This window comes from Rhinocladiella mackenziei, assembly GCF_000835555.1.
Source record: "Rhinocladiella mackenziei CBS 650.93 unplaced genomic scaffold supercont1.1, whole genome shotgun sequence".
Taxonomy (NCBI): domain Eukaryota; kingdom Fungi; phylum Ascomycota; class Eurotiomycetes; order Chaetothyriales; family Herpotrichiellaceae; genus Rhinocladiella; species Rhinocladiella mackenziei.
The window spans coordinates 1,839,406-1,851,788 of record NW_013550604.1 but is presented as its reverse complement, the minus strand read 5'-3'; the positions used below and the strand labels follow the sequence as shown (position 1 = coordinate 1,851,788).

General features: G+C 49.2%; 3 protein-coding genes across 3 annotated transcripts; 1 reads left to right on the top strand and 2 right to left on the bottom strand.

Annotated features, from left to right (window-relative positions):
- Nucleotides 1-1,325: 1,325 nt before the first annotated feature.
- Nucleotides 1,326-3,961, bottom strand: Z518_00642 (uncharacterized protein; the record flags this gene model as incomplete). The annotated part of the gene is made up of 6 exons (XM_013421244.1): nucleotides 1,326-2,376; nucleotides 2,473-2,597; nucleotides 2,652-2,786; nucleotides 2,880-3,598; nucleotides 3,653-3,801; nucleotides 3,849-3,961. 6 exons carry the CDS (start codon nucleotides 3,959-3,961, stop codon nucleotides 1,326-1,328), a joined length of 2,292 nt encoding a protein of 763 aa, XP_013276698.1.
- A 2,095-nt stretch (nucleotides 3,962-6,056) lies between these two features.
- Z518_00641 (uncharacterized protein) lies at nucleotides 6,057-6,734 on the top strand (the record flags this gene model as incomplete). The annotated part of the gene is made up of 2 exons (XM_013421243.1): nucleotides 6,057-6,531; nucleotides 6,601-6,734. The coding sequence occupies 2 exons, from the start codon at nucleotides 6,057-6,059 to the stop codon at nucleotides 6,732-6,734; spliced, it is 609 nt and encodes a 202-aa protein (XP_013276697.1).
- A 2,092-nt stretch (nucleotides 6,735-8,826) lies between these two features.
- Nucleotides 8,827-10,727, bottom strand: Z518_00640 (uncharacterized protein; the record flags this gene model as incomplete). Its single annotated transcript, XM_013421242.1, has 6 exons — nucleotides 8,827-8,992; nucleotides 9,049-9,297; nucleotides 9,352-10,008; nucleotides 10,062-10,417; nucleotides 10,476-10,610; nucleotides 10,668-10,727. 6 exons carry the CDS (start codon nucleotides 10,725-10,727, stop codon nucleotides 8,827-8,829), a joined length of 1,623 nt encoding a protein of 540 aa, XP_013276696.1.
- Between the last annotated feature and the right edge of the window lie 1,656 nt (nucleotides 10,728-12,383).

The following is a 12,383-nucleotide window of genomic DNA, read 5'->3' as shown; positions in this document are numbered from 1 at the left end:
GACATAATGAATGACTCGAGAATCAAACAAATGTGAAGGCCTCGCACTTCCTAAAGCAGCCTTTCAAGAAGCTGGCAACTAACCAACAAACTTCGCCCCCACGGCGGCATCGAACTCTCACCATTGAAGAATGTGCAAGTGGGGCACCAGCCAAGCGAATACCAAATTCGTAGTACTATCATGACATAATTCAGCGCCCGTATGGAGAGAGTAGTTGAAATCACCAATCGTCTAGACATTTTGGTTCAGCAGGACTCAAGGCGGATTTTACCGGGGTAGATCTTTGCCCTTTTTATCGACACTTGCCTGACCATCAAAATCACGTCGCTCCCATGGTTTCAGAGGGAAAACTCCAGCCTCTCTCCAAGATCTACAAAGGAAAGAATTCCCCGAACTAGGGTTGTTAGCCTGCACGTCGACCCAATGCTGCCGCACTACATGCAACCAGCCGTCAACCTACTGAGTATTGATGGGTCGGGATAACTTTCCTATAGGCGCCTATTTCATCAATGTGACGAATTATGGCAGTTTTCCTGGGGGAAGACATATATTGCTCACAATGCCTCGTCTTCCTGGTCCTCAGCTCAAGTCTGAAGAGGTGTTCTAAGGGCCAGAACAGTTTCAGCGACCCTTCAGGACCGAGTACTCTGGAAGGATGGTGCGACACTACTATCATGTCGACCTTCTGGCCAGATTCTAAGGTATAGCCACAGTACGAGACTGTCAGTTGGGTCTTTCTTCTATAAAGAGCTGCTTACACGCCTTCAATCACTTTTCTCGACTTCTCTACATTCGAAAGGTTGAAGGCCTAATGGATACCTTATTGTACTGATATCTTTCTCAGTTTTTCATTGACAAACGAAGATTCGACCCTGAGGAATCCACATGTATATTTTATACTACCAGACAAGGCGTTAGATCGATTTCGCTTTGGGTATGTGCTATGAACTCAAGGTTAACAATACATGAGCAGTGTTGACAACTGCTGGATATATGGCCATGCGACCTATACAATGATAATAATATCCAAAGTCAGGGAGCCCCCCGAAGTTGCTACCATCCCCAGGCACACCCGCTGTTCGGGAAAAATACTCACGGTTCTTCCGCTGTCGTAGTGTAAAGGTGATGAACGGTTTAGCACTTGAGTGCCTGTCATGCAGGGAGGATGTCGTCGCCAAAGCTGTTGAGCAACCACACACCAAGCTCTAATTACAAGAAAAGTTCAGTGCTCTCGCCGTCTTTATACCCACCCATGTTTGCTTGCCCCCTTACATAATCCATGCACGTAGCGTCCCGCTACAGCAGAGGCTGACAACACCCGTCTATCATTCCACGCCTTTGGATGTTTTTCCCAACGCATGCAATAAGCGGCAAATATTTTCCACCAAGACCGAGTTCTTCCAAGAAAACTTTACCATAACCGTACTGAGAACCACGTCAGTGAGCTCCCCACTACGTGTGATCGGTATGTTCTTCAATCGGCGGCCTGCAGTATGTGGTTCGGAATCGTCCGTGATGACAGGGACTCCGCGATTCTGGCTGATCCAACGTAGTGTCTCGATGCTTTCCTCGCCATCAATCAAGACTTCGGGCAGCTGATCTGATGACGGAGGCGTCGACTTGGCAGAAGCAGAATCGTTCCCGTCCTGTGAGACAACTCCATAGATCCAGATGCAAAGGCTGGCGTGATAGGCCACGACAGCGCAGAAGTTGCTGAGCTGTTCGGGTGGCAGCTTACGCAGAGCGTTCAACACTTGGCCCGCATGCCAAACAGCTTGTCTGGCGCCTGAGGTCTGGATCCACCGATGAAGAGACGGGTAGGCAAGTCGCGCTTCTTCCGGACCATCTTTACCTGCCACAAGTTCCATTTGATCCAGTGAGGCAAAAAGGTGCATGAATAGCACCTCTAGGATCAAGTCTGATTCCGGGGCAGTATGTTCATTGTCGCGCTCACGGTTCGATCGGGCATCGTTCAAGATCTGCAGAATCCCTCTATGTTGCATTTCATCCGACAACACACGTTCGCGGTTATTGGCGTTACCATTGGACAAGAAAACCGTTTGATCTTGTCGGTAGCGACGGATCAAAGACGAACATGCATAGAGGAAGGCGACTTCTGCTAGTCCCCGGTCATACAGGGTAGACAGCGAACCCATCCTTGTAGGATCGGACAGCAGATCAATGATACAAGGAGAACGGCCTCGTTCGTCGAGTTGCATATCCAAGAAAGCAGTCTTCCATTCTGTAGCTGACCTAGCGAACCACAGCCTCCTTGCCTGAGGTAGTGGAAGAGATAGCTCAGAATAGAATATAGGTGGTGTTCCCGAGGTCAACAGGGTCTCTTGGGAGGAGTAAATATATACACAGTGGACAAGCCTAGAGAGAGAGAGCAGTTCGTCAGAAGGAAGGACCAAGCCGTGACAAGTCTATGCACTTTTGCCGTGCGTTTCTTTTTGGGGGTATCAAACTCACCTTTTAAATGATTCCTCCCGTACCCAAATTTTCCACTTTGATTCCAAAACGGAACCTTCATCGTCGGGGTGGGGAACGAGTCCTGTGTATGAGGCATAACGATAACGGTCGCCTCCGCGCAAGGACTACACATATCGTCAGTATTTCCGTACCCAAACGGAATAAACTTTTTTCCATACGTTCGACAGTATACCCAAAAAACTAGAACACATCTCCATTTTCCTTCTAATGCCACTCCAGGTCCCGATCTGGAGGTGCAACATAAATGCCTGAAGAAATTGAAGGTCTCGAATAAGCGTATTGGCTTTTTCTGACTGTCGATCATGCACACAATTAGTTTCTTTCTGGACCAACATGTAACGACACCGGAGGAAGCAAGTCTTTTATTTTTCTTTTTTTCATCTTACCATCTGCCAGAGGTGAAACACCAAAAACTCCTGTATTGCTAGTCCAAACTTCTGTACAGGTCGACTTGGCGATATCGCAGCCGCTGAGGCGATGCAAGCCATCAGTAGTTCAATTCGAGCTTCTTTCAGCGACATTGTAGGAAGATGGATCCAGGATTCGGTCTGAGCGACGTGCCATGTTAAGAATGCTTTCAGCAATCTGTCGAGGACTTCGACTCCCGGAAAGGCCGATATAACATGAACCAAATTGTCTTGCTCACACGATCGGGCGATGACACCCAGGATTTGATCTCGGATATTAATCGAAAGGTCCTCGTTGAATATGTGTGGATCAAATCTCCCAACGCCGTCAATCTTGGTGGTTCCGAGAGACAGAGACGACTCTAAAGCTACTGCCCGGTAATGATGTTTTTCAGGATCCCAGCGACCAGCAGATTGCTTGAAAGCTTCCACGACTGCGTCAGAGGTTGCCTGACCTAGTCTCGAGGCGAGGCTGGCGGAAGGCGATGGAGGCGTATTGACGCGATCGTAAGATGGTAACTTCGGGAGGGAGGCCAGAAAATCGATGTCGGGATCAGTCAAGACAAAGTTGATGTCGTTCCCTAAGTCGAACATGTTGCTCGCGAATCCGAATTCTCGGCTTGATCCAATGATGCCGTTGAACGCATCATCCCAAGGGCCGTTAGGATCGACATAGGAGCTTCGATTCTTCCATGTCTCTGCATCAATCAGTTATGGGAAAGGACGTTCAAAAGGATAAACATGTTCCGTACGGGTGACACTTGGTGTGCGGGGCTCTGCGCGGGGGCTGCGTGGCATCTCTGAGAGGCCCGTAACATCCAGGCAGGGTGTCATGACCTGCAGAGGTTGAAGATCCGACGAGGCAGACGACACGTACACGGACGGATCATCCAAGTCACCGCTATAATCGGAGACAGCATGGCCGCTAGATATGGGATGCCATCGGACACAAGGGATATTCTTCTTGGAGCAACGTCCACAGCGTTGCGCATTGTCGCACTTAACCTTCGCGGCAGCACAGGATTGACACGCTTGAGACGCTCGAGGGGCCGAGCGTACATGTTGTGATCTCGTGCTGGATCTGTGACCGTGGTGCCTGGATGTGTGTCGCTTCAACATGCTCCTACCGTCAGATCAGCATCCGAATTCAGAGTTCTCCGTCTACTATCTGATGATAAAAACTCGAATCGGCGAAAATCGAGTTCTACGTGGTTGCTCGTGAACACCTGCTGCACCAGAATGTATCCGGGGAGGGATGCGTTCTCCCTGTCAACGCTTGTGAGTCTTGAGAGAGGGAAAAAAACCGGACACGCCCGAGTTACAAGGGGGCGATTCACCTCGACTTTGTAGCCTCTTGGCCTTCTCAGACGCCTGCTGAGAAATATCATCGGGTGCTGCGGAAAAGGTATCTGGTTGCAGAGGACTTGTTCCGGTCGGGAATGGGTCTTTGTCCGCGGGAGCGGGAGCTAATTGATGTCCCATAGCTTCATTCATTGCGAACATTGAAACAGAGATGGTGTTGTCAGGAAGTACTATGGCTTCAAAGTGATCAAAAAAGAAAGAGAGTTCATTTACCCCAAGGGGCCTTGAGGATCGTTGAGCGCTAAGCAGTGGGACGGGAATCATATCGCCCTCATTCCCCACTGGAACGCTCCACGGTCCGGGGGGTTCAACTTCCGGGCTCCACGTTTAACCCCGCGATTAGCCACAAGCTACACATGATATTCCCTGAGACCTTCGCTAGCGCTGCCCTTTAACCAGAGAGGTTCAACCAGGTACCATTTGGTCCCCCGCACATACACAGAGAGGGAAAGTCAGCGGGAAGACGAGGTCCGCAGAACACCTTGCTACGCTCATCCTTGTCCAACTGTCCGCGAGTTGAACAAATGTCCATTTCGGAACGTCCCGCCTGTTAAGTAGTTTGTCAAAGAAATCCTCCGCTCTCTTTGCGTTTGGAGGGCCGGTGCCTAAGAAGCGTTGACGGTTTGCCGGCGCAGTTGAGGAGGCAATGATAGAAAGACCACTCTGCTTTTCGGTATAGGAATGAGGCCAGGTATAGGCTGTCCTTCTACAAGTATCCATCAGCCTGTGGTCAGATCGAGGTCGCCAACGGAGTTGGTGAGACGAGAAATCAACGGTCAATCACGAGTTGGAAGGGAAGAATACTGAGAGCCGTTACCGGGTTCGTTTCCGAGCATCCTTTTCACTCAGGCCTCTGCGGTGGCACCTACTACAACCCTCACTCTGGTCGCAGCGCGCCAGTTTGGACCTTTACCGATTTTGGCGACCACAGACCATAGCTCTGGGGCCCACTACAAGGTTGACCGGCCCCTAATCGGATTCTGTCTCTAGATCGTGCACAATATTGGGGACGATGGATATTGAGCTTCCCTCCATACCTTTGTTTCTCTAGGACACTCCTACGGTCCTACGGTGTTTTATAGCCGGCACTCACGACGTCCTCGTAGATATCAACCCTTTCAAGGACAACTGCAAAGTACCTTCAACTATCCGCTATTCCTTTTTTGGTGTCTTCGCTCTCTTGGGCCGTGGAACATGCAATTGCCTTTGGAGATTGTAACATGGTAGTCTCTCGTTCAAAAACGTAGGTTTCGATCCCCGCCTGACCCAAAATTAAAGCAAGATATAAACCCACAGGTCCTGCTCCGATGATGGTGATGGTGCTGGAACCCTGATACTACGTATTCGATCAGCGTTGAATAAGAATCATCTGGACTGGAGGAATGACCCACCGTGACGGAACTCATGTCCTTGCCCTCTCGATATATTCTAAACTTTATGCACGCTGATCAGGATGACCGGTCGTGGTGCTTTTGCCTCAATTGCAATGATTGCTGAAATCCCCAAAAGTGGAGTTTTCGTTTCGCGTCCCTGCCTGCAACCCCTGTATTCGCTCCTCGATCATTCTTGCTAACGGCAACGTCACGGATTACCGAGCTCATCTCCGTATATCTCGGCCCGGGTCATCTATCTGAATAGTTCATGCCGTGTCATAAAGTCTGACAAGAGAGTCATCTGTGCAGACACGCCCCATAAATATAGACCTAAGAACACTGGTTCAGTCGTCGTGAACAACGATTTGACCACCTACACACCTGCACCGCACATCCTCTCAGTAATCTGGATTCCTCACACATGAGAGCCCTCTGGTATGATGTCTTCAAGGAGGGCAAATCACTTGCGGATGCTCCTAAGGAGATGCTAGCGGAGGAAAATGCGCTGGCTTGGAAGTCAAACGTCGAAACTTGGAATACTCGATTTTTTCCTGTCATCCAAGAAGACAGCGAGGACATTGCAGGAGCCGTTGTGCACCTGACAGGGGTTGAGAACTACGAGTCCTTGGTGAAATTTACGGCAAATGTCCCGTGGATCGTCCACGACTTTGCTGCCGGCGGAGTTTTTCCGTTTGGCAATTTTGTCTCGGTGCAGAAGTTGTTTCATCAAGACAACAAGTATCGAGGCATCGACCTGATCAAGCGAGTCAAGCCATTTGTCTCTTTTCCCACAATCACGTGGTACGTGGTACTATCCGCTAAACACACCTGGAGGGAAGAATACGAGAAGCAATTTGGCCTGGATGATGCTCTGCAAAGCTTTCGGTTACTCAAGGGTAAGCACAAGAATTCCACGGCTCGGAACTACCAAGGGCGGAAATTTCAGACCAGCTGATTTGAGATAGGTGACATTGCCGAAGAAGTCTTTGATCTCCATGACCCAGAGCAAGGGAAGGTGAGCAAACAAGCAATCTTCTCCCTACCAGTTCCGCCTTTGGTTAACAGCTTGAAAGATCCTTCGCATCAAAGCCAACGATAGACGAGAAGTGGAACATTACATTAACGAATTTGCTTCGGTAAGGGAGGGAGCCGTAAACATCTTGATCCTGAGGACAAAGTCCACCTGTGTTTGGGATTTTTCTTTCTTCTGACTTGAAGTCAACTCGTACATAGAGACACTTCCCTTCAAAGGCAGGGAGAGTGTCAAACTGGGATTGCAAATTGAGATGTATTGAATGCACTGTCTCTTTGGCAATTGGTCCTGCCAGATTGCCAGTATACATACACGCTTGGTTGACCCCTTTTCTACTCCTATTCTTTGGTGATAACCCTTTTCCAAGTAAAGGGGTACTACCCATTGTTCGACAGAGGGATTCGAAAAACAATTGGGGATTCTTGACTTGTGCTCTCCTCAATATCACTGGTTTTAGTGATCCATCCTACGTCCATTAGGCTGTGAGAGACTCTGTATGAATCGAAGCAACCTCGTAGGATGGGCATCTCTACGAGCAATCCTGGTCCATCCGGTTGGCTGCTGAAATATCTACTCTGACAGGCTCTGGTGAGCTGATCTCGAGGCTCCGATGATATTATGACGAAACATTGCCAAGAGCGCCACGACAGGTGACAAGGAGATCAATCTCGAGATGTCCCATTGCCTTACATTCGCCAATGCCATCCGTCGGCTTACCGAGTACCAAAATTTATGATTTCTCGGGAACCCGAATCTCTCGGCATCTATGCCGTTTTGGGTATTTTTTTTAATCGGAGATGTATCTTTGAGGTCAGCCCGAGTTGTTCGCTTAGGCCCCAGCTCATGACTCTCCAAAGGTGCGGAATGGTACCAGCGATGGGTCGAGAACGAAACAAAGAGGGGGGTTTGTGAACACAATTACTGCACAAATAGACTGAAAATGGCCATTCGGTTGATACGTCCATCAACCCCTCCCCCCCGAATCAACTTTTCGAACAGTCGCGAGAGATCCAAACGGCCTTTCGAAAAATCTCTGATCAAAAGCCTCGCGGAAGCTGCACGGAGAGGCTGCCAATCAGCATGTAAGCGCCCCCATTTATTCTAGGTCAGCGTTCGCGATGTTGCAAAACTTTTTTTTGTATGTACCCTTCTGCAAAGCATGGCATGAACCGCTCATGAGTGCTTACACTGTACTCTAAATGCAATGGAAATATTTCAGGCACGCTACGAAGGCGTCGATCGTCATGTCTCGAAATTTGGTTTTATCGCAGGAATGCCGTTGCCAGTACTACCGCATTTACGGTCACCGAGTTTGGCACTGGCTGAGCACACCACTCCTCCCACAAGCGATCAATATTAGGGTCCGCAGAGAAACACATGCGTATCAAACTTAATGGACCACTCGGATTTCAGACTCGCTCTTCTGTCTCTGCTGGGACACACTCTCGTCGCCAAGACATCTCCGACAAAAAACAGCTACAATGACGCTGACGAAAATTGCAATATCCCCTTGAGGGTCTCGACGCAAAGTCGGGAATTTGGGATGACGATGACAATGACAGTTCTCCTGCTGAAATCGTCGAGGGCTCAACTATTGATCTAGAAAAAGTGCACCATCGCTGAACGGGGCAGCCGACTTAGCTTCCCTGGAACACACGGAAAAGACGCTGGGCAGTTTTAATTGAGCGTGCTCTGCACCTAACGTTTGAAACAGAACCGGTTGAGGACTTTTTCTACTAGGCCCAGGGGAAGCGATTCCGTGTGATCTTCAACTGAAGCAGGCAGTGCTATCTTGGACTCCATAGGATTTCGGCCTTTGGAAAACGCTGATCCTCTCAACCAGCCTTTTCCATCCGGTCTGTAACGTTTGGAAATTTGAAACGAAGTGGGCGAGTAGTCCCAACGACGAAGGTTCTCCCGCTAGAACGGGAAGGGCAATCGGGATTCTAAGAATCTGGCCCGTAGGAATTAAACGCAGTACAAAATTTCTGATCTCGGAATTGTTTTCCACGTGACCCCATTATACCATTATCCAATTGTGAAAAATAGAACCCCCCAGCAAAGCGTTCCATACGGAGGAGTCTCAGCAGATTTTCATGACCGTCTTCGTACATATGTGTGTTTTATAGCATCTCCCTCCCACATATGTGACACCCAATCACCAATTCCATACTTTTCCGGTGCTCTGCGGATTTCCTCGACCACCTCCACCAATAATCAGGTTCCCGGGTCGATACTTTGGATCGTGCTGCATGCGCTTGATAACGGAATTGTGAATTTGTGCATCCGCAGGAATGTCTCGAGTCTCTCCCATTGGGAGGGGCCTAATGAGATCGAGTAAGTCTATGCGAAACATGGTCTAGGGTGGGGATTCACTTACCAACGAATAGCTTTCCAGGTACCATTCTTTTGTAAGTCCATTCTTCGAAACGGCAGATATTCCATCATTTTCCAGAATGCCACGGTGGTCCATGGAAGACCACCTCCCGGGGTTAAGCAGTCATGAACTACGCTGGCGACATAACACTCTTCCAAGGTCTGGTACCACATATTGCGGAATTCGGCATCCTCAAGCGGATCACCAAATTCATTGACTCCGTCGGGAAGACAGGAAAGACGTGCCATTTTACTGGTAGGAGAAAAATTAGGACTTTCAAATATTTTTAATTTCATGAACACTCACGCGGGGTCAAACTTCAAGCCTGCCCTTTCAGCTTCATGTACCATCCACACGAGGGGTGCATGACTGAGCATCCAATGTTCACCATCGCTTCTTGTCCACCCTCCGCCGATGTCACCATGACCGCCAGCGAACCAAACCTCCTGGATATCTTGTGTGCGTTTCATCTCAGACCATTGGCGTCGACGGTGTTTATGGCCCTTGGCACAAAGATGCTCCATGCCAGGGGGATGTATTGGCGCGGCTAGACTTTCAGAAGAGCTTTTCTCCCCGATCATCGGGGTTGGCACCGACAACTGGCCGGGGCGGTCCGAATTTGATATCTCGACTCTCGGTGCAGCAGCATTATGTGTTGAAGAGTGGTGGTGAACACCGTTCAATTCCAAGTTTTTCGACATCTGAGCAAGGTCGGAGTTATATCGATGGATGTGCAAGCTTTCATTCGCATTGTCTTCTCGTTGAGGTTGAGAGCCATTGATGAGGTCCTGTCGAAATTTGGCTCGTCGCTCATCGATTGATACCGCATGTCTTATGACTTTAGCAGATGAACGTGCAGTGTAAGGAAATTTGCTTCGCTGCATCCAAGCTGATTCAAATCTTGGGACTGAATTGACGGTATCAAAAAGTCCCAGGAAACGAATTCGTCGGACTGGTCTGCTACTGTGAGGGTTGTCAGCTGCCAGGGCCATACTATTTGGTGGGGGAATGGGTACAATGTTTCTCTGAAACCACGCATGAACTCATATTGCTCGACCTCCTTGCGTTTCGCTCCGTCACTGCCATCATTGGTTCTAGCGGCCCATTTGGCGTAGGTTTTCCAAGCAAATCTGATCAACTCTTCGTTCCCAGCACTGAGCAAACCTATATGGTCGAGCATTTCGGCAAGGAAACGAGCCGTATACGCTCCGCGGCTGAAACCAAAGAAGTACAAGTCATCTTCACAACTGTAATATCGCATCAGGAATTTGTAACCACCCATGACATGATCGGCGAATGACGAGCCGACAGCCGAGTCTTTGGCTTTTGTGTACCAAGATCGAATTTTCCCCAGGGTGGAAGTTGTTTGCATCTGGTAAAAAGATTTAGCCCAAATTCGCCTTCGTTACCCCCGTCCCCTCTCAGCATACCGAATGAGAGGTGATGTACGTCCCAATGCCTGGTTGGTAAAAGGTGTACATGCTAACATCGGTGCGATCGAGCATTCGGTACAGTTTGAGGATATTACTATCCGTCTCGGTACCACTGAACTTGTTCCCAGTACCCTAAAATTTTGTCAACCAATACCTGGAAATTCAGTGCAGAGAAGGTCAAGCACGAACATCGAAGCATAGGACAAAGACATTTTTCTGACGCGCGTGGGTGGGTTCTGGTTCCCCCATAGTTAAAGGACTTCCGCCCTGACAGTAAGAGTGAATATTCCTAGGAACAGAGGCTGGCGAAGACACAGGGTCAAGCCTGTAATATGAAAGATGAATGATGCTGTTGTCAAAGAAGCAGACCAATCATCGGCGCGCAGACGAAGGCTGGGTTGGGGCAGGTTTGGTTTTCGAAATTCCACATGCACCCAGCGCGTCATACATGAGAGCACACTTCTTCACATGACCCCCTTATTGTAGTCAAAGATGCACGCCTTAGGTAAATGATGAACGAGTTCAATCTCACTGGAGGTCGATTCCCATGTCGAATCAAGATGATCATCTGCCACTTGAGAAGCCCCAACCTTCGTTAGAGCTGCCTCTCCCTCTCTCTTATGCGTTGCTCAACGGCCTCGTCGGTTGAGCAGTGGGGGTTTTTTTTTTAATCGACGCTTAAATCTGGAGAATCCTTTGTAGCCGAAAGGTGTCCGTGTTTATCCTGCTGATCTATGCCCTGACTGGCAACGAGTGATCCATAGGTGACATGAGCGGAGGTATTTTTCTGTTGCTGGATTGGGGTACTAAGAGGTTCAAGGCGTCAATCTTGTCGTGTTCAAGGTGGTCAAAGCTGGGACGTCCATATGCCCAAAAATGCTCCGTGCAGTTGACTGACGCCGATCTGGCGTCAGTAGAGCAGCCCCGAGCCTCTCGAATGGAGCAACGATCGAGCCCAAGAGGATAAGGAGGCGAGAAAAAGTTGGAAAGCAAATGGGGAACTCAGGAGAACATCAGCCAGGTGCCCACTACACCGGACCGGACCGAAATAAGCTTTCGGGGGGCTTATTGGCTCTCGCCGGGCTGCCCAACCACGTCACTTTCATTTACAAGTCCGGCTTCTTATCCCCCCCTTTCGAGTGCTCACTGCTCAACCACCAAACAGAGGAAAATCTTGCTCCACGATCCAAAGACAGCAAACAAATCTACGCCGACGGTATGCCTTCACGTAAAATATGAAACATTTCTCTATCCTCATACATCCATACCCCGCTTCGTCCTGCAAATCCTGCAGCTCCTGCAGCCAGCAGACCGCTTGACATCGTGAGTCGTGATCGATGATGCCCTGATGAGAGGCCGCCAGATTTCCATTGAACTGCTACCTGTGCTGATCACCCCGACGGAAAGATGATGATGGGACAGGAATGATTCAAAGAGGAGTGTCACGTACACAAACTTGTCAGTGGCACGGACACTTTTTTGGACAACCGCCCCCACCACCTTCCCAATACCTAACAGTGATGCGCAAGAGACACGATACAGAACTCCTCAGCGATATTTCCAAGATTTCTCCACTACCAGCAATCATGCCGTCTAAGTCCTGGCTTGGACGAATGTCCGTTACAAGGTTGGTCGGTCAGGTTTTCTCCATCTCCGTCTCAAGCAAAGCGCTACCTTGGGATGAAGATTGAACTTGATTGATGTCATTCTAATATTCAACCGAGTCTGTCTCATTATCCTACCGCACGTCTTTCCCTCCTTTTTGTTTCCAAAGGTCATGCAATTGGACAGCTTACCTATTCGGAGCTCCTTTTGTTGCGCCTTCTCCGTTGCATTCCCTCTTAACTGTTCTACGGCTCCCTCCTCCTTAGATCCGGCATCCCTCTCTACCACATTGTGAAAGCT